This window comes from Purpureocillium takamizusanense, chromosome 9, assembly GCF_022605165.1.
Source record: "Purpureocillium takamizusanense chromosome 9, complete sequence".
Taxonomy (NCBI): domain Eukaryota; kingdom Fungi; phylum Ascomycota; class Sordariomycetes; order Hypocreales; family Ophiocordycipitaceae; genus Purpureocillium; species Purpureocillium takamizusanense.
In genome coordinates this window covers 1,853,928-1,872,525 of record NC_063076.1, presented here as the reverse complement: position 1 = coordinate 1,872,525, position 18,598 = coordinate 1,853,928, and the positions used below count along the sequence as shown (strand labels likewise).

The 18,598-nt window shown below is 61.7% G+C and overlaps 6 protein-coding genes across 6 annotated transcripts; 3 read left to right on the top strand and 3 right to left on the bottom strand.

Annotated features, from left to right (window-relative positions):
• Window positions 1–59: 59 nt before the first annotated feature.
• JDV02_009400 (uncharacterized protein) lies at window positions 60–1,700 on the top strand (the record flags this gene model as incomplete). The annotated part of the gene is made up of 1 exon (XM_047991061.1): window positions 60–1,700. The coding sequence occupies one exon, from the start codon at window positions 60–62 to the stop codon at window positions 1,698–1,700; it is 1,641 nt and encodes a 546-aa protein (XP_047847071.1).
• An 804-nt stretch (window positions 1,701–2,504) lies between these two features.
• JDV02_009399 (uncharacterized protein) lies at window positions 2,505–4,521 on the top strand. The gene is made up of 2 exons (XM_047991060.1): window positions 2,505–3,288; window positions 3,395–4,521. Exons 1-2 carry the CDS (start codon window positions 2,811–2,813, stop codon window positions 4,177–4,179), a joined length of 1,263 nt encoding a protein of 420 aa, XP_047847070.1. The 5' UTR covers window positions 2,505–2,810; the 3' UTR covers window positions 4,180–4,521.
• On the bottom strand, window positions 4,440–7,479 carry JDV02_009398 (uncharacterized protein). Its single transcript, XM_047991059.1, has one exon. The coding sequence runs from the start codon at window positions 6,983–6,985 to the stop codon at window positions 4,937–4,939; it is 2,049 nt and encodes a 682-aa protein (XP_047847069.1). The 5' UTR covers window positions 6,986–7,479; the 3' UTR covers window positions 4,440–4,936.
• Window positions 7,480–9,860: 2,381 nt separating this feature from the next.
• JDV02_009397 (uncharacterized protein) lies at window positions 9,861–11,612 on the top strand (the record flags this gene model as incomplete). The annotated part of the gene is made up of 1 exon (XM_047991058.1): window positions 9,861–11,612. One exon carries the CDS (start codon window positions 9,861–9,863, stop codon window positions 11,610–11,612), a length of 1,752 nt encoding a protein of 583 aa, XP_047847068.1.
• Window positions 11,613–12,823: 1,211 nt separating this feature from the next.
• Window positions 12,824–12,994, bottom strand: SPA2_2 (component of the polarisome; the record flags this gene model as incomplete). The annotated part of the gene is made up of 1 exon (XM_047991057.1): window positions 12,824–12,994. One exon carries the CDS (start codon window positions 12,992–12,994, stop codon window positions 12,824–12,826), a length of 171 nt encoding a protein of 56 aa, XP_047847067.1.
• Window positions 12,995–13,042: 48 nt separating this feature from the next.
• SPA2_1 (component of the polarisome) lies at window positions 13,043–15,495 on the bottom strand (the record flags this gene model as incomplete). Its single annotated transcript, XM_047991056.1, has 2 exons — window positions 13,043–14,419; window positions 14,479–15,495. 2 exons carry the CDS (start codon window positions 15,493–15,495, stop codon window positions 13,043–13,045), a joined length of 2,394 nt encoding a protein of 797 aa, XP_047847066.1.
• Window positions 15,496–18,598: the final 3,103 nt, after the last annotated feature.

Below are 18,598 nucleotides of genomic sequence, written 5' to 3'. Positions count from 1 at the left end.
TTTATTCGATATTCCCGTGTTGCTAGAACTGGAGCCTCGAGAGGCACCCGTCGACAAACATGAGGCTCATCAACGTCGAGTCGCTAACCCTGGAGGAGTTCATGGCGGGCGGCGCTCAGGCACCGCCCTACGCCATCCTGTCGCATACCTGGGAGGACGAGGAGGTCACGTTCCAGGACTTTACCAACCCCGACCCGGAGGTGCGATCGCGGAAACAAGGATTTGCCAAGATCTCGAAAACGTGCGCGTTGGCGGAGAGCGAAGGGCTCAAGTACGCCTGGGTGGACACTTGCTGCATCGACAAGACGAGCAGCGCCGAGCTGACGGAAGCCATCAACTCCATGTTCCAGTGGTACCGAGACGCCATCACCTGCTACGCTTGGCTCGCCGATCTGCCGAGCTCCGCAGTCGTCGGCGGCCGGCCAGAGAGGTCGAGCCTGGGCGGGTGCCGGTGGTTCACGCGCGGGTGGACTCTCCAGGAGCTAATAGCGCCTCGGGCGGTGCAGTTCTTTGATCAGGCATGGGTCCCGTGCGGTACCAAGGCAAGCATCGGCGATATGCTTTCGGAGATCACGAGGGTGAAGGCGAGCGTCTTGGAGGATCCCGAGCTCCTTCCGACCCTCTCCATCGCGGAGAGGATGTCCTGGGCCGCTGCCCGGCAGACTACTCGGGTCGAGGACATGGCATACTGTCTGCTGGGGATATTTGACGTCAACATGCCGATGCTGTACGGCGAAGGACCCAGGGCCTTTCTCCGGCTACAGGAGGAAATCGCACGCGAAAGCAACGATCTCAGCATATTCGCGTGGAGAACCGCCGAGGCGAGTCGCCAGCATTCCGGCGTCTTCGCCGCGGCCCCCACAGACTTTGCCCAGTCGGGATCGGTTCAGCTCGCAGGCGACACCGTCTACAGCCCCGAGTTCCTCTTGACCAACAAGGGCTTGCGCATGAACGTCAACCTCTATTCGGGCAAGGGGGACACGTACCTCTTGAAGTTGAACTGCGAGGAGACGACAGCCAGCGGGAAGCAGCCCGTAGGCATCTTGATCAAGCCACATGGCGGAGGCGTCTACAGCCGGGCGATGCTCTCGGAGTTTGGCGTGGCGGCGGCGGAAGACGCGGGAAAGCTGCGCGAGGTGTTCCTCTTCAGGCACCTCAGCGCCGCCCAGTCCAAACGACTGGAGACGAGCGACAGCAACGCCTTTATGCTGCGCAAGGGGCTCAACACAGCGGAGGAGACGCACTATCCCGACTTCCCCTTCTCGACGAGCTTCGTGATGCCCAAAGAGGAGTGGGACTCGCAGCGGCGGATGCTCTTCACGGAGGGGGCGGCCGAGTTCTGCGGGTACGCCCTGTTCGTGAGACGCGACGGCGTGCGGCCCGACGGGGAGCTGGGTGCGGGCGCCATGTTCCTGGTGACGTTTGGCAAGAAGGGCGACGAGGAGGCGTGGGTGTCGCTCTTTGACGTCATGAACCACGGGGCCGTCTTCAAGGACATGTACAACGTCACCAACACGCTCGCCGCGGTGAAGAGCCTACCGCGCAACTCGACGGTGCGGATGAGGAACGACATGAACCACCTGACGACCAGGGTCGGGGCCAGCATCAAGAAGGAGACGGTGGACGGCAAAGTGGTCCATTGCGTCGATCTCGTGTATCTGCAGGGGCCCGACGACGGGGGGCGACGAGGCTCCATGTGATGCGAAACACCGGCGGGACGGCTCGGCGAACGCCCACCGAAGGGGGCCACGATATGCTGTTCCCGGGGACGAGGGCACGGCTGGGCGGCGTTTGAAGCGACAGGTCGGCTCGAGCTTCAGGAGCGTTTCAGTCTGTGCCCGGGTCAATGCGGCGGCGCATGTCGTGTGTGCGTGCCGCAAGGGAGGAGGGCGATGGGCGTCTTCCAAGCCTGCCTGTATCGATTAGCGACCTGTATACAGGGCGACAGCAGTTGACATTTCAGCAGGGCGTTTCGTTGGTCGCGCCGCGTTTGGTATCTCTCTTCTATTCGTGCCGTTCGCTTTTGTTTGACACGCCCAGGCATCCACGTCGCTAGGTGGAACGTCGTCACCTAGTCGATCGACAGCAGTGCATGCCCGCCCGCCACCGCAGCACGAGCACTTGGTCAGGTACTTACACATGCGAGGTTCAAGGGGGGGAAGTCCCTCCTGGATTGGATCGCGCCCGGCAGAGCCCGACAATAGCGCCAGCCGTGAGCCGGTGGTGCCGAGGGATGGCTGGATAAGTAAGTTAGTAGTACAGATTGGTAACGAACGTTGATTGATTGTCCCTCCCAGAGGAAGTAAAAAAAATCAAAAAAAAAAATCGGGCATTCGCTGGCTGTAGGTACGTAGTTAGTCAACGACCCGCCGGCCAATGGAACGGGGAAAAAAGCCTCGTCGCACCACCAAGTAGGCAGGTACGAAGTACCTATGTAGCCTAATTAAGGTACCGCGAACTTCGTACTTTGCACCGCCAAGGGAAAGCTTCCGGGCCTTCCATGCCGCTTCTAGTTTTTGGTCTTTGATTCTACTACTACCGTCATCCCCTTCATCCCTTGTTCCCTTCTGCATCCCTCCGGCGCGTCCTCTTTTCTTTTTTTTCCCTAGACGCTCGTCGCGCGCGCGTTTGCGTTCATCAATCGCCCCTGCCTGGCTTGCACCGCCGTCGATTGCCAACCCGAGACAGGCCATCGCTTTCCGTGCTTCATCCCGCCCGCCGCGGCGAAAATCGTCGTGACAGTACACCGCATCACTCCGACACACACACACACACACACACGGCCGGATACCCGACCGCTCCACTCCGCAATGCGCGCTCCCGCCTTCCTGGCCGTCTTGGCCGTCTACTCCCGCGCCGTGGGCGCCGTCCCCGCCACCGCCTTGCAGGCCCGCGATGCCGCACCTGACACCGCCGCCGCACCGACACCACCGCCAGCTCTCGACCGGCGCGAGAGCCCGACGGACCGCTGGCGCGCCGCGGACCCGTGGGTCGTGGTCGACGACGAGGGCCAGCCGTCCAAGACGGTCACGCCCAGCCTCACCACCATCGACGGTACGCCCTCGGCCGTCGCCGACGCCGCCCCCCACGACCTCACGGCGTCGGTCTACACGTGGACCACCTGGGGCCAGATCACGACGAGCACCGGCGAGCCGCCGAACCCGACGGCCACCAACGCCAAGACGGGCGAGGGCTCCTTTTCCCGCTGCTTCAACAAGGACGGGCCCAATGCCCCCTTCTGCCGGCCTGCCGCCAACTCGACGCTCCTCACCGGCAGCACCTACTACAGTAAGATATCTTCCCCCCCTTCTCTCTCTTCTACCGGCAAGGAGGCAGCACGGGTTGTTGTTGCTCATACAGCTACAAATTGCTAACGGCGAGGGGCACAACACAGTCACCTGGGACCCCGACTACTACAACCGAACGTCGGACAAGCTCGCCGGCAACTCGACGTACGAGGTGGCCGTGCGGCTCGAGTACCTCAACACCACATCCAAGGAGATGGTGCTCCTCGATACGTTTGAGCGCGTCCCCGCCGCCTGGGGCTTCCGCGCGTGGAAGGTGGACCGCTCGTTCCTCAAGGGCAACCGCCTCAACAACGTCACCATTTCGCTCCACGCCTCGGTCAAGGGCTCGTACGAGGTGACCAACAAGACGCTCGCCCTGCCCGTCGCCATCACCGACCCGGACCTCGATCACACCACCCCGAGCCCCGTCCCCAAGGGCGACACCCTCGTCATCGCCCTGCCCGTCGTCTTCGGCACCATCGCCCTCCTCGTCGTCGGCCTCTGCGTCTGGAACCGCAAGACGCGCCGCATCGACCTCGGCGACATCATGAGCCGCGCCCGCCGGCGCCGCCACCACGGCTACGACGGCCGCAGCAGGAGGAGGGACCTCTTCCGCAGCGGCGGGGCCGGAGGCGCTGCCGCCAAGGACAATGGCATCCAGCTCGACGCCACGCCCGTCTCCCCGCCGCTCCCCGGCGGCCACGGCTACTACTCGGACGAGCTGCCCTCGGCCACGCGGCCCCGCCGCGACAGCGACGGCCTCGGCAGCCTCGCCGGCAGCCCCGTCGACCCCTCGTTTGAGCGCCAGGGCACCACAGGCGCCGGCCGCAACGCTTTCAGGGACGAGGTCGCCCGGCAGGAGAGGCAGAAGCGCGGAGACGACACGTTGTAGGACGGCTGTGCGGCGCGCGGCGCGCCTTGAAGAGCGACAGCGGTGGCACACATGTTGGGTTGGATAGTCAGCATCGTCGTCCCCGTCGAAAATAGTCCACGGGTCGACCAATGGGCCCAGCCGGGATGGGATGGGATGGGAGCAACAAATGGAACTCGCACTCGACTGTGCAACGGCGTCGGCATTCTGTACAATATCATGGGAGAAACCCGCCCTCGAACGGTTCAACGACGAGGATAGCAGCATGGGGCAACAAGCTGGGGGAGTCATGTTTCAATAACGGGTTGTGCTGTTTACGATTATGTCCCCCAAGTTCAAAGAAATGGCAATATGTCACAATCCATTCCTTCACCCATCCCGACCATACATCGATCCGCCCCGAGTAGCAAATGCCTTGAAGTGCCAAAGGCTGTCTAAATGCGTGGTACCGCCATCCCAACTAGGCTTTGTAGCAGTCATCACTTGCTCCCCCCTTCACCAACCAGCCTGTCCACCGTCGTCGTTGGCTCGCAAGCAATCCCAACATGCGACGCCGTTGTTCCTAATCCCGGCGGTGATCATCATCCCCAAGTACACTGGGTATATTGCAGCAAAAGAACCAAACACGCAGCCCGAAGCACGTTTTCCCGACTCCCTTTGTCCACAAGACGTGCGGATATGCTTCTTTCTTGTACAGGTTTTCCCTCCAAACGCCAAAAGTACAGGTACGAATCCTGTCATGGCTGCGTAAAAGCAATTCTCATGCTGTCGTCACCACTCACACTTTAACGCGCTTCAAATCTGGTCCTCCAGGGGTCGTAGACTGCATACTCTTGGAAACGAACGGCGCAACGGCTATGACGTCCACGCCGTCGCCCAATGCGTCGTGTGATCGCTTCTGCGAAACCTCCAAGGGCTTCAGCTTTCCATCGTCACCGTATGCCGCGCACAGATCCAGCCTCATCTCGCCTTGGTCCAGCGGCCGCATGAAAGCCGCGGGGATCGCCGTGACCAGCTTACAAGTGACGTCGCAGGGCTGGTACGCGTCCGTGTTCCAGCTCGCGTCGGCATAATTCTTGGCCTCGGCGATGGTGTAGCCGGTACTGAAACCCTCGTGATAAGCGTCGGGCAAGATGACGATTGTCTCGCCGGGGCGCTGGTCGACGAAGCGGTACGGGATGCCCAACTTGTCCAGTTTGTCGGGGAAGAAGAACTCGGCACGGTGGCGCATGAATTGCGAGCAGCCGGTGCCTCGGCCGAGCGCCTTCTCGGCGATGTCGACGGCCGTGGATGGGATGACGATCCAAATCTTGCGGCCCTTGTAGAGATGGTTGAGAGAGGCAAGACGGAAGTCCTCGGCGTGTATCTGAAAGGTCGCGCCAAAGTATGGCCCACTTTCGTACACATAAGGGGTGTGGATGCCGGGGATGACGGCTTTGGTGTGATCCAGCTTGTCGCCCTTGAGAGGATGGAGTGGGCTGCGTTCCGGGACCCCGGCCTCAAGCCGCTGTCTCGGTGTCCACGCGGGGACATCAACCCTGTAGCGTACATTTCGCATCTGCCTGTCCTTGTTGGTCTTGAACAGCCTCCGCAGGTTCTTGAACGCCGCGTCGACGGTGCCGGCGAACTCGGGGCCCGTATTCAATGAGCTAAACTCGCCATCGGATGGCACGGTGCTAACCTGCCAGAAGGTCGTCTTGCGAATTTGCTTTACCCTGTATGCGTTGGCAGGGACTGCCTTGGATGCCTTGTCCGGGAGCGGCTCGCATAGGCTCTGAGGAATGATGACCTTGAAGCAGCCGTCGCCCTCGGCGCCAAGTTTCCTGGCATACGCCAGAACGGCGGGGAAGTCGTCCCACTGAGCGGTCGTGGGCTTGAGTCGCAGGATGCGGTGTCCTTGGGCGTCGTCATAATCGTAATCAATGTGGAATTTGTCGTCGCTGGCCGCAGGCTCCAGCTCCGGGGGCGTAGCAAGGCCCCCATGGGCTCCACCATGATCGGCGGGTGAACCGGCAGTGGCTTGGACCGGGGGAGGAGGGCATTGAGGGTCGACGGAATGAGCGCTGTCACGCTCCTCTTGGCCACGACCAGGCAGCGACGGTTCGGCGGCGGCGGCGGCGGCGGGCTCGTCGTTGACAGACGGCTTCGATGCTCCAAGGCCCATTGGCACGGCGCTTTCAAAGTGCTGCTGTTGAGACGTCGCAGGCGTTGATTCCGTGGGCGAGCGCGCAGAGGGAGGGGTCTCGCTTGGCGTGGTCAGGGTGCGGGCGGCGCTGGTCGAGGTGGGGTTGGATCGAGGTTGCGGTTGCAATTGCGGTAATGGTTGTGGAGGTTGTGGACGTGATGTCGGATGCACGCCGAGAAGGGTCGCCAGGGCGGCGGCATCACCCGCTGCAGGCATCCCGGCAGCCGGGGTCTGCAGGGCAGCCGGGGGTGCGACCCAAGATTCGGGATCCCGGTCGGGGACTGCTGACGTTTGCTTGTCCGATGCGGATTGCGATGCGGGCGCGGCGAGGCTGGAGTCAGCCTCTGACTCTGAGGGAGCGTCGACGCCAACGACCGTTGCGAGGCCATGGTTGCCGGATGCACCGCCTCTAGACGGGGTTGCAGGCGTTTGACAGTCGTCGCCTTGGCCGTCGCTGGGGGCCTTGGTCATGACGACGAGGGGCGCCGCACCCTGGGCGACAACTGCAGCACCGGCCGAGATTGGGGCATCCATGGCAGCGGCCCCGAATGTATCGCTCGCCGATAATGGTGATGACGAGTTGAGGTCTGCGCTGCGTGGCAGCTCCATCATGTCGTGGGATGCACTGGGCTGAGGGTGCATGGTGGCGTCTCCGTTTGCGACACAGGCCGCAGACGAGACGCAGTCTAATACTGGCTGAATTCGGCACCCGAACAAGTCGTCGGGCAGAACAAAAGGCACGCGACAAGTGGCGAATGCAACAATGCTGCTTTGCTAGACGAGAGTCGGCGAGGATAAAGAAGCGGGCGCGGCCAGCAAGAAATGTCGGCGAGGGCAGAGGCCGGCAGCGGTGTATCTGGCGATCAAGGGCGTTTGGCCGTTCGTCGACGGCGACACGATTGACAGAGAGGCTGCGGCCGAGGTGGTGTGACGTGCGTGCGTGCCTGTGAGGCGGTTGTGTGTGTGTTGGTTTGCCGCGCGGGCTGGCTGGCGACAGGGGTGCCCCGCGATCTCGCAACAACGTCGTCTTTCGGGAGTAGAGCCGCCCGTTGTAGTCACCTTGCCGCGTCTTCAACCCTGACGAGCGCAATGCAATTGCGATTCTTCGAGGAGCAGCGGCGGCTGGGAGAATGTTGTCGGCGAGGACGAGTGAGTGAAGAGGTTTCAGATGCGAATTGAGTGGAGGAATGGATGAGAACGGATGAATCGCCAGACCTCTGCACCCCAGGCGGGAGTGCGGGCATGGGCGGGCGGTCAGCGGGCGGGTGGGCACCTCAGTACTAACTTATTAGGTGCTGGGCGGGCAGTCGCAGGCGGACGGGCAGTTTTATGCAGTGGCAATGGCACCCGAGGCGACGCCCCCGTGGCCCCTAACTTCGCTAGAACCTGGGTGGAAGGCTCCGTCCGTCCGTCCGTCCGTCCGTCTCGGTGCCTCTGCCTCCAGGGCGGGCTCCTCGCTTCCAGCTCGCCTCAACGAAGGGCTCCATGAAGAAGCCGACCTAGCTGGGGCAGACGCCCCGGTGCCCCCACCACCACCACCCTTGGGCACCTCAGGCGCTGGCGGAAACCGTCCCAACCGGAAATGGGCGGCCAGGCCTATCTGAGGGGGGGGGGGCGTCGGTCAACCTACATAAGGTACTAGGCCGGGGCAGCCTCATGCGCCGCCCGCCCTTTCTCTTTTCAGGGCATCGTCGTGCACCGAAAAAGGTACTGCAGTCTGCATGGAACCCTGCCATCATCCGCGTTCCTTGACAAGGGGCAGACAAGACGTCTGCTTGCACGCATCCGAAACACCCACCCTTTTTCCTCCCGCCGCCACGCATCATCCGGTCGAACGCCAGCCAAGATGTGTGTGTGTGCACAAGGTGCGCATGCTGCCACTTGCCCCAGCCGGCGTGGATGGTTTCCGTCCATAGGTTGGTGACGACGACTCATCAGCCCTATGCGCGGCGCTCGAGCGCATTCATACGCCGCCCCTCAGGCCCTTCTTTTTTTTTTTCTTCTCCGTTCGCCCTTCGTACTGTACTAATCTAAGATTGGGGCCTGAATCCAATGCGACTCTGGCACATGCACACACGCGTCTCAACTGCCCCTTGTTTCCCTGCACACGCACACACGCACGCACGCACGAACGATAGGCATGCCTGCACTCACGCATGTGGAACAGCCAGACTGATGGACAGAATGACCGACCGTACCTGCGTCTCGTCTACCTTTGCTCCATTGTACGTACACCCGGGCTACCTGCCTGCCTGCCTGCCTCCCTGCCTATCTGCCTGCCCGCCCGCCATGCGGTCCTCCCATCCATCCATGATCGCCCTGACTCGCTCCCGCCGGCCGGCCGGGTGACGGACACGCAGCGGCATCGCCGACAGAGTGACGACAACCAAGGGTGGCGGCGCCTCGAGGGGGGGCCGGCGGCCCTTTCCCCATCTGTTCCGCATTCGTTACACTGTCACGTGAAATCGCAACCCTCACCGTCCCTCTCCGTCCCTCCCCTCCCTCCTCCTTCGCTCCCCTTGCCCCAAAATCGACTTTGACAATTCGAGAGAGGGTGGGCGGGTAGGACTCGGGAGGGAGGCTTTTCCCTTTTCTCCCTCAGCTCAGCGGCCCCTTGCCTGTCGTGCCTCGTCGCAAGTGCTCCTTGCCCCCATGCCATCGCCTCCCGCCTGCCCGCCCGGCCCGGCGTTCTGCACGTACATAGTAGCCCTACGTACCTTTACTATCAACCACCCTCTTCCACCAACCCCCCCCTCCCCTTCGCGAATGCCCCAGGCTCATTTGGGAGTGTTTGGCATTGTGCTCATGTCGTCAGCCGTGCCAAAGAGTCCCCAAGCTCCGACGCACGTTGGTTCCGCGCGCGTCGTGATCGTCGCCCATGGTGGTATTCAGTCGGTAGGAAAATGTACAGTATACCAGGTAAATGTACAGTACATGCTATTCCATTGATAGCCCGTTGGAGCCACATATAAAGTGTCTCCATAACACAATAGGTTCTCGCACCGCCGACAATAATGGGCGTACGGCTTCAAGCCCACCAACCCTACCATAAGCTGTCATCTGCAAACGCTGTGCACCCACCGCAACGTGGCCCGGTGACATTAATCATTCAAATGCATGCACCTTCCGGTCTTGCTAAATAACGCAAGCCGCACACAGCGTGTAGCGACGGCCAGCTGACTCTCTGTCAGACTATTGGTGGTTCATCTCTGAACCTGGGGTAGAGTATACTGTACAGTACGGTACGGTACGGTATTGTACATACGTACCTTATGCACGGCCATGACCAGGCAATTCCGTTGCCTGCCAACCGGACACGGAGCCAAGCAAAAGTATCTTATTGTCTACCTTGCAGATAACAGCTGTTTTCGAGATATATATATATATAATGCGTGGCGTTCCTCTGCCTTTTTGAGCCCTTTTGTTACTCATGAACATTGGTGTATGCGTGTGTGTAAGTCAGTAAGCAAGCAAGCACGACACTAGCTACACCATGGCGACAGTATCATCAAACAACATGATCGACGTTAGGAAGATGCGCTATACTGGCCCTGCGCTAGCGGCCTTTAAAGCCTTCACCAACGACTCCCATGAGCACATGAATGGGTCGTGCGAGCAAACGACCGAAGAGGCCACGAGCATCGAGCGGCCTTGGACCACGACCGAGTGCCAACGCCCGCCCGCAGAGGTCCCAAGCTCTGGCCGAAACATCGGATCGTACCCTCTCACGTCGGAGCTGTCTCCGTGGGTCAGGAGTGCCATCGCCAAGTACCGGCCCAGCAAGGAGACGGAGGAGCTCGTGAAGCCGTTCGCGGCTTGGTTCCACGACCTGATCGACGAGGAGAGACGATCGAGCTCGGGCTTGCACGACTTGAACCTGATCGAGCTTGCCTACCAGCTCACCCTCGAGGTCGGCGCGGCGTTGCTCCTCGCGGCCGACAACACGGACTGCCCCGTCAGCATCCAGAACGAGTACCACTCCTCCAAGGCGGCCAACGACGAGCACTTCACGGCCTGGGGCAAGCTGCTCACCGGCCTGGACTGCGACCCCCCCATCATCGTCCTGTTCCCCTTCTACCTCATGATGTGCCAGGCCTTCACGCTGGAGCCCAACACCCAGCAGGCGGACTACGTGTACTCGGCCCTGACCGGGGTCGACTGGGCAAAGGGCAAGGACGAGTTCAACGACAGACTCAAGGCCTTTGAGGATCTCGCGCGCGCCGCTGTCCCGGAGCTGGACGACGGACGTTCGGGTCAGGACCGGTCCTTCTGGCGCATCACGCAGGGATACGTCCGCGCCATGAACAACTGCGAGAACACCCGAACGTTCAAGACGCCGAGGAAGGCGCGCATCGACCACGACCTCGACCACGACCTCATCATCGCGGTGCGGGGCATCGACACCATCGGTTCGGCCTACATGTGCAGCGACGGGGCTTCGTGGTTCGACAACGCCGGCATCGACTCCCTCATCGGGTCCGGGCTGGCCAACGACGTCATGGACCTGGACATCGACATCAAGACGGGCGAGACCAGGAACCTGCTGCGGCTGCTCTACCCCGACGGGCTCACCCTGAAAGAGTCCATGAGGACCATGTCGACGATCCTGTCGGGCCAGCTCTGCGAGTACTTCCGCGGCCACCGGCGGGCGCGTCTCGGCGGGCGCGAGGACGGGCGGGTGGCCGCGACCTCGCCGGCGTACAGCTTCTGCCGCTCGCGGCACAGGCGCATCTTCGCGACGCTCGAGAGGTACGTCGGCCGCTACCCGGACTTTTGGCAGTGGACGTGGGAGATCCTCCAGATGGCCAAGGAGCAGGTCACCGAGTCCGGGCTCGCCGAGCCGCTCGTCTGCTCGCTCAAGAGGGCCGCCGCGCGCCAGCCGCTGCCCGACTCGGCGAGGAGCGGCTTCTACGACTCCTTCTACGACCTCATCCACGACGGCGCGGCGCAGATGGAGGCGCGCAGGCCGCTCGGCGTCAGCGAGGACCTGGCGCCCATCGTCCGCGAGATGCACGGCCTGTGGCACGAGCAGCTCCTCGCCACAGCCGGCGGCGGCGGCGGCGACATGGAGCCCGGCTGGGGCGACAGGTTCGACGCGCGCTCCGATGCCCTCCTGGGTCGGGCTGGGGAAATCCTTGCCGCCAGGACCGCGCCCAAAGAAGACATGTACAAGTTTGCGATTGCGTGGGGCAGGTTGAGCATGACGCTGCCATTCGTCGCCTACCACACGATTGATGCCATCATCATGGCCTTTGGGCTGGCTGAATAGTTGGAATGAATGAACGAACGCGGCCAGAGTTGGAGGGAGGGGGTTGGAGAGAGTCGTGTGTTTCCAGTCTTTTGGCTTCAGATGTGGTACAGTATACTTGCTAGATTGAAACTCCCAAGTTGGTATTTATTAGAGAAGAACAACTTCCCCTTCTTGTTGATGAGTACTAGGTCTCAACTCTCAAGTAGACACTCGGCGGGGTGGACCGCACGTGCTTTGTATGTGCTTCGTACAAACCATTGGGGGCAAGGAAGCGTGAGTGATGATGATGGATGAGTGGACCGACCGATGAAGTAGTACTACAGTAGGTATGTACCGAGTAGCACCCCATTGCGTCCCGACTGCTCGGCTGCTCGCTGCCTCCACCGCCCCGAGCTTCTGGAAACGTTCCATCATGCACGGCTCCAATGCAGTGGCTGTCTGTCGACGCATGTGCGTAGGGACAAACTGTAGCATCTCTCAGACGGCGCCCCGTGCTCCTCGTCGCAACGCGCCTTGTTACGCCTCGGCACATTCCCTGCACGGACCGCGACAAGGCCTCGACGACACTCCTCGTCAAACGTTATATTCTGCCCCTGGACTGCATGCAGTCTGGCGGGCTGTGATCTGGGCTGCAACTCGCCCCTATGCTACACCAAGCAATGCTCCAACCCCAATTCGAAACGCCAGCGTGTACTGTACCGAGTATATACCTCCATACCCAACCCCATCGCCTATCATCATCACCTGATGGGATCGTCCGCGTCCATGCTGTCCATCACAACGTCGCCTAGCGATGACGCGTCGTCTCTTGAACAAGGACGAGCCCTCTCTGCACCATGGTCTGTCCCTCAACAAACGCTCTCTCTTTCTTCTCTTTCTCTCTCGCAAGGGGGTATCAAGAAGCCGTTCCCAGTCGGGTAGACGCACCGCCCGCCTCGGCGGCGGCTTGTTAAACATTATGAAGAGCCCCAGAAAACCTCGTCACCACGGCGATCGGAAGCATTGGGGCTTTTGAACGTTGTGTGAACTCGCATCAAGAAAACTCGTCGGCCTCGGGACCACCGACGCTGCCAATGCGCTGAACTCGGCCCGTGGTCTCGCAGGCAAGCTCAAACGCGCGCGACGGGTGGCAGAGTCTGCGCCCACATGTGCCAATCTCTGCCGGCCACATCGACTCCCGAGCTTGCGAGACCCAGGCCGCGATCCATGGCTTCGAGTAGTCGCTGCCGTCAGTCGCTGAGCTGGGCAGTATAGCCGCGATATCCGTTCTTGTCTGTCTCCGAGATGACTTTGCCGACAATGTCCGCGATCGAGTCCACCTGATCGGTGATTTGCCCAACGTCTGAATTGTTTCGGACGCACGTCACCAGTCTTTGAATGTCTGACACCAGAACCGCCATCTGGTCGCCCAGGTAGATCTACACTACCCGCCAGCGGTGCTGCTAGACTCAGGAGCCGTACGTATAGGTGCCGTAGCTAGCTACCTTGAGGTCTGCAGCTCGGCTGTCGCGCCGCTGTAGTCCATATCCTCCAGAGCTTGTTGCCTGGCTCTTGTCATAGCCCATGTAGCCGCCACCGTTGGCCAAGCCGTTGACGCCAGATCCGGGATACGGGTCGATGGATTCTCGGGGGGAGCTGATGGGACTGTACGCCGATGACTCGGCGCTCGCCCGGACTCCCCCTAGGCCCTGGAACGGCGGTGGCGGAGGTAGACTGTCCTGCGCCGATGCCTCGGTCGGGCTGCGAGGCGAGAAAAAGGCAGTAGAGTCCACGGGCGTCAGGGACCTGTCGTCCTCTTCCTCTAGCTCACCGGCAGGAGTGGTTCGAATTTTCGCCGTTCCAAGCAGGTCGATGATCGCGTTGCTGAGGTGTGATGCAGCTGCGTCGAGAAGGGAGACGGGAGACAGCCCGGCTCCGGCGCTAAAGTTTTTCGATGCCGTGATGAGCCCATTGGCGGTCGAGGACACCTTGGCCTTAAGCTTGACGTGTTGCTGGGCTTGCTCGTCGTCGCCGCGAGGAGCCGACTCGTCAAGATCCTTGGTGATGCGACGGACGCTGACCACGACCAGCTTCATAGCATCGGTCACCTTGTCGGGCGCCTCCTTTCGCGCGGTTTGAAGCAGTTCGTCGATGGCGATCTGGAATTGGGTGACGTGCACGTCCTTGATGAGCCCGTTCTCCTCGATGAAACCCCGGTCGCGAACGAAATGTGCGACGCCTGGCTCCGTCGTGAGGCCGAGAGAAGAGGCCCGCATGCTGCGCACCTGGGTTTTGGCACGGGCGTACCGGCTTCTCCATTCTCGGACCTCGTTCTCCAGCCGCTCGATCGTCTGCTCCATCTCGGCTTGCTTTTCATATGTCGAGCTGCTTTGCTGAGAAAGAGTGCGCATCTCCGTCAAAAACTGCTGGGCTTCCTGCCGGACCTCTTCCGTGACCGCCTGCTGCTGCCGCAAGGATTCGCGCAGTTCGTCGTTCTCTCGTTGCAGTTCAGGGTCAGTGGGCCCGCCCCTTGACCCTTGATGCATCTCGGCCAGCTCGTCGCGGAGCTCGCGGACTTCCTTGTCGTGGTCGTCTCGCACACGCTCGAGCTCGTCTTTGATCGATTTGTTGAGACTCTGCGCCTCCGCCAACTTGTTCTCCAGGTTCAGTCGAACATCTCCCCACTCTTTCTTTTCCATGTTGGCGGCCGTCGCTCGCGAACGCTCCCCGTCCAGGATGCTGTTCATCTCCTCGTCCTTTTTCCTCATGGCGTCTTCTAAACTGTCAAGTTTTCCGCGCAGGTCCTTGACCTGGATTTCATAGTCCCCAATCGCCTTCTCATCCGCCTGGAGACATGTTAGTTCGGCGATCCGAGACAGGAACTGCCAGCCAACTTGTTACTCACTTCACTGCGCTTGCCGCCTTTGCGTGCCATGCCAAGCCCGTCCAGCCCCTCTTCGCCGTTCTCATCGTCCTCCTCTACCATGGTGCTCTTGTTTGGCACGATTGTGTTGTTTTGATTCAGCTGCTTAGGCATCGGCCGCCCAAATTCGCCGTTCGGCATGTTGGGGGACGGGGGCATCCCGTAGCCATCTGGCGGAGGCGGGCCACGGATCGAGCTGGCATCCGAGGGTCTCCGCATCCGGCTCTGGCCACGAGGCGGGAACATGTTGCCGTTGGCAGGCGTGCCCGTCCTCATGGGGCCGCCGCGCATCGACATGGCGCTGCCAACTCGGGGAATGGGGTCACCTCCTACAAACTGGGGAAATCGCCGCTCGAGCTCGTGGAAGACGTCGGCCGCGAGGTCCCTAAATCGCGGAGGGCCAAGCGACGACAGCCTCTGGCGGGCCTGGTTTCGCTTGGGGTGGAACGACTTTTCGGGCAGGAGAAAAGCGGGAGGCGCATTGGGGGCGTTTGGCGGAGCCCGAGCCGTGGCCTGGCGACGCATCAACTCGTCGTAGACATCGGTGCTTAGCTCGTAGAACTGCACCGACGAAAGGCGCAGTAGCTTGTCGCGGGCCTTGTTGGGCTGTTGCCTGCTGCCCGGATCGCGGGCGTTGAGAAAGGCCCTGAGGGCGATGTAGTGTTCGTTCAATACGGAATCGTCGATGTCGGTGCGGGTGCTGTTGCGGTTGCCCTCGCTTCTGCTCGAATACATGTTGGTGCCGATGCTGGATCGGCCGATGGAGGGCGGCGGCGATGGCCCGCCATTGCTCCGCGGTCCAGAGGGGAAGCCATTCATGCTCATGGCCCCGTTGGAGCCTCCTGAATGGGGAGGCGAGGCAAGGTTGCCACGACCGCTGTTGACGGCGGAATACGGACCGACGTCGTCTGCAGAAGGCGGCACCTTGGAGGAAAATGACCACTCGCTTCCGCCTATAGAGACTGGAGACAGCGGCGCATTGCGGCCTCCAGCGCTCATGGTCGGGGTGTTGTGCGGCGAGGTGTATGGCGGCAAGGAACGAGGGATGGATGCCACACGAAGGAGGATTTCGGCGGCGGCGGCCTCTGGTCGTGGAGGTCGAATGTCTCACCGCACGGAGGAGGCCCAGGGAGAAGGCGGCGAGGCACTGGGGCGGCGGCGGGTACTGAGGCGGGTGCGTCGAGGCGTTGTGGCCGTTCCCCACACGGGGCGGATTGCAGCACTCCACTGCCCCTTGCGGGTGGCCGGGAGGAGGGGGGGGGGGGGGGGGGGTTCTGGTGGTGAGGTGGTGGCGGTGATGCAGTGGTAGTGGTTCCTGGCCGGGCGGTATCAGTGGTGCACAGTCGCAAGGCCCGTTCGTAGGTAGGAAATGGTAGGTGGTGAGGTCGGGTGGCTCGCTGATGGGCCACTTGGGCTCCGACTCGGGGCGAGACAGGGCGCCGAGTGCCGCCGGACAAGGACCTGGTCAGCGTCTCTTTAGGTGCCGTATTATACCTATCGTAGCCCCCCCCTGTCTGGTTGGTGCTCAACGCCGGCCTGTCCAGCGTTCACTGCCAGGCGCTCGAGACCACAGGTTCGCCAAACGGCATCAGCTGAGTCGACAACAAGAGAACTTGCTGTAACGATGCAAGCAAGCAAATAGCTACTTCAGTCGGCCGTGATACAAGCAAGCAAGCGCCTGTGCTGTTGGTCTGCGCCGCGCTGATAGTTTGTTTCCGAATGGGCGCCCGGGAGAGGTGGACGGGCAGCCCGTGCCGACAAACAGACAATGCAGATACTGCAACTACCAAGCAGAGCGCGGAACACGCGTACAAGGTAATATAGCGAGATCCTCTGCTGTGCCGTGCTGGGGAGGTACGTTGTAAACCACCAACCTGCGTGAGGGACTCGTGCACATACGGGCGCGCGCCCTAGTAGGTCGGTCGGTACGCAGGTCGCTCGTCGGGCTTCAAGCGAGTGCGTCTGAAACGGCAGTGTGGAAACCAGGGATGCGACCGTGGGCGGCGGCGCCGTGTCGACGGGGGGACAAAAGGGGGTCGGGCGGACGGGTGGGTTGATGGAGCGGCACGGCCGAGTGCTGCGTTGCAAGTAGCGAGCGCGCGCAATCCGCGGCGTGGTGAGGTGGCTCGGGGCACAACAAGGGGCCAGGGAAGCGTGCGCTGCGCGGGCGGTCGGAAATGAGGCCGTCGTTGCCCCTGCTGTGCAAAATGATATCAAGGCAAGAAGGCAATTTATGTTGCCCACTTGGCCGACGTGCGAAGGAACACGAAGGCCGCGTGTCCTCGCTTCGGGAAGGAGTTGAATGGACGACGGCGGCGGGGATATGGTGAGGCGGTATGTACACAAGTCCGTGTCGAGAAGACAAGCCCCTAGGTATTGACGTCGTCGCGGCGCTCGTAATCGTCTTGCCCAGGCTGCAAGGAGGAAGGAAAAGGAAGCATACAGTCAAAATGGTGTCAGTGTCGATGGAGTTCGCGGCCCTCGTGCTTGTGCCTTTTGATCTGGCACGGTTCACACGTCCACTCGCGATGCGGTGCCTGACTGATGTCGACAAGTGTCCAACCATGCATGCAACCGCCAGGGGGGAGGGGGCCAGGCCGGGGGGGCAGGCCGGGGGGGGGCAAGCGCACAGCACGCCGCCTCACAGCTTCAACAAGTTCAACAAATGACGGGATGGATGGTTGAGGCCCCCCCAGGGGTTGGATGGAAGCTCTCCTGTTCCATTCCAAAGTTGGTGGCACCTGACTGGCAAAGCAGCCACTGCCGGCAACTGCGCCGCCGCCGCACAAGCCGCCCAGCCCTCCAACCGCCCGCCGCTGGCCCCCTCCCCCCCGGGCCCTGGCAACTTGCCCTGGCCCTGAATGCTTGGGAAGGGGCCTGCGAAGAATGGATGGAACCCTGGCATCTGGGCTGCGGCAGGCGCCACCACGAGCAAGCCCCCCTTCCCACCCCACAGTTCGGAGGCTGCGAGCCCCGTTCTCGACAAGCTTTGGGTTCACGGGCTCGCCTGTCCAGCATCCCACGGCTCCTTTTCCTCGCGCGGTCGTCCCACTGGGTTGTGGCGGGCGTTGGGGAGCCGCCAGGCGCTGCCCTCCACCCTCTGATTCCCAGCTTGCCCAGGTCCAACATTCCCTATGGTGACCGACCAGTCACCACTGGTCACTGGACCAGCCAGCGTCGGCGGTGGTCACCCCTGCGGGGAGGAATTGGGTGGGTTGGTCAGCGGCGCCCGCGGTTCCTGCTCCACTGCGGCGGTTCCCTGACCCCTTCCCGGGTTCCTGAATGGGCGGGCATGATCTGGTGCCCGGTAGAGATCCAGCACACTGGACGGCGAATAATGATTCTCGACCTCGCCGGGCTCAGTTCCGAGCATCTCACTGGCCGACGCCTGCGTGTTCCTGATTTCACTGAGCCTGCCTGCCTGCCCTCCATGTGCTGTGTCTGCCGGTGACCTGCCCATCTGTCTGCCCTTCCCCTGGCTGGCCATCATCTGCCCCTGAGCAAGCGCCGTCCGCGAATGGCCTAACCGCCGAGGCGTGCCCCTGATTTGTCCAGTTGAGAATTTAGGTCGAACCCACTGGATGCGCTAGCGCCCACTCTTTTTTTCCCGGTCCAACCTACCTAACCTTACCAAGCTGTGCCTGGCCTAGGCTGGCCTGGCATGCCACAGGCGGCGGGGCGGGATCGCTGGCACTCATTGAGAGTACGGAGCCAGCGGGTCCGAGCAATCGTGTCGGGGGGGTGGAAAGGCAGGGTATTAGTTAACGACAGAGAGGTTTAGGTTTTGGGACGCGGCCATGCAAGCAGGCAAATCTTCGTCTGAACGACCGACCTGGAAGCCGTGAATGCGGGTTGGTCCACGCCAAGCAATCACAGTATATCGCGGGGCAGCTTCTCCCAACGTGACCAACCAACCACCGCCCATCTGCGGACGGAGGCACGAGTCGTCCGACGCAGCCCACGTATATGACTGCAGAGGGATGCAGAGAATCAGGGACGAATTGTAATCCACACAGACAGACACACACACACACACAGATTGACTGACTGACTGACTGACTGACTGACTGACTGACTGACTGACTGACTGACTGCTGCGGCC